The 1,634-nt window shown below is 46.1% G+C and overlaps 1 protein-coding gene across 1 annotated transcript; it reads left to right on the top strand.

The window, feature by feature from the left end:
• Positions 1-1,139: 1,139 nt before the first annotated feature.
• Positions 1,140-1,578, top strand: PHYSODRAFT_342618 (hypothetical protein; the record flags this gene model as incomplete). Its single annotated transcript, XM_009541098.1, has 1 exon — positions 1,140-1,578. A coding segment is annotated over one exon (439 nt), but the record flags the coding sequence as incomplete, so codon positions are not given.
• Between the last annotated feature and the right edge of the window lie 56 nt (positions 1,579-1,634).

Genomic DNA, 1,634 nt, shown 5'->3' with positions numbered 1-1,634 from the left:
CCCAGTAAAGCGAAGAAACATTGCTCCACTACGGGAACAAACGGTCGCATGATAACTGTCGCATGATAACTGTGCTATGATGTCCTTACATTCCATTCCTGGCAAGTATATTTAAATCTTCTAGCAGGAGGTTAGTGCATGGCGTCAGGATCAAAAGCCCGGACATTTTTCAAGTGCGCTGCCTCTAGTAAAGGGGGCAAAATGCGCACACAGATGAATCAGTCCAATTTACGAGCCGAGATGCAGCAACACTCAAAACTACATAATACAATATTAACCAATGAAATTGCTACATTTGATTTGTCGTCAAACTGTCTTACGAATGCTCGACACAAGTGATTGACCATCCACGACTTACAGCAATTCGTACTCGAGTACGATTTATAGTCGTGCTCGATAAGTCGTACGAGTTATTGTGCTTTGCAGTTATTTTGCCGACCATTTTAGACGCTAAATATGGCAAAGCCTGCTCCTAAATATGTGTGAAAGAAGATACACGGCCTGCTAAAATTATGCATAAATCCACCTCCTCATATATATATCGACTTGGGAGGGCCTGTCAGCAGCCATGCATTGGTCCAGTACACCACCGTCCATGATCCCCAGCACATCCACCCTCTTATGCATAATTGCCGTGTGTGTAGGTGCTTGTGGATAAAAACCGACAGAATTGCAGCTGCACAGCCACAATTGCACTTTTGAAAGTGCAATTATGGCGCTTTTAGCGTAATTCTAGGCCTCCACCCATTTATGCACCTCGATTTATCGTAAATCTAGCAGGTGGTCGTAATAATACAGCAAATCTCGCCTCATATTGCCAAAATCATTGCAAAGCACAAATACAGTCTGAAGTGCCAAAAAGTACAATATGTGTTATTATAATAAACCTGGCGAGATGTGCGCCTACATACTTTTGTCCAATAAAAACAGAAACTACATAGTGATTATGTCCAATTAAAGCGAATATGTGGTCTACATTAAAGAGAAGTCAACACTGCCGCTCGACTTGTCCTAAAGTGACACACCCTCTATTAATAGTTAAACTAAATGAACCCACACGGGGAGGTTCATGACATCTATCCGCATATCTGAAGTGGCGGACTCGTCAGCATGCCCCACAATACGAGAGGCTGCTGGACATGGCGAGCCAGTCGGATCTCCAGCCTGGAGTCGAGGAGATAGCCGCATTCGTGGACGACAGCGTCTTCACTCAGTTGAGCGCGAAACTGGGGGACGCGAAGGAAGGCAACGAGGGAGCACTGGAGAAGAAGCCTCTTCGCATCGATAAGTATTTGAAAAAATATCGCGACGCGGGGCTCCGGGTCTCTCAGCAAGAATTTAAGGGATGCTTGGAGGTGAAGATCAGAATCGTATACGAGTACCCAGACGTGACGGTCGATCTTGCGGAAACCATTACGGTCAAGACGGTGAAAGACCTCATGGCAAAGTTTGTTCCGGAAGACAACCCCCTCATCACCAAGCTGGGTGAAGACGAAATGATTCGACTCTCGGATGCGTTCACTAAAGTCACGTACGTCGGCAAGGCCCAAGACGACCTCGCAGAATATGCTGGAAAGAGTACAACCCTGCAAAGTACAAGGCGCCATGTGTGGCGGTTGTGCAGAGTTCCGGCT

Source organism: Phytophthora sojae (genome assembly GCF_000149755.1).
Source record: "Phytophthora sojae unplaced genomic scaffold PHYSOscaffold_18, whole genome shotgun sequence".
NCBI classification, from domain to species: domain Eukaryota; phylum Oomycota; class Peronosporomycetes; order Peronosporales; family Peronosporaceae; genus Phytophthora; species Phytophthora sojae.
The sequence above is the reverse complement of the archived record's forward strand: the minus strand, read 5'-3'. Positions and strand labels throughout refer to the sequence as shown.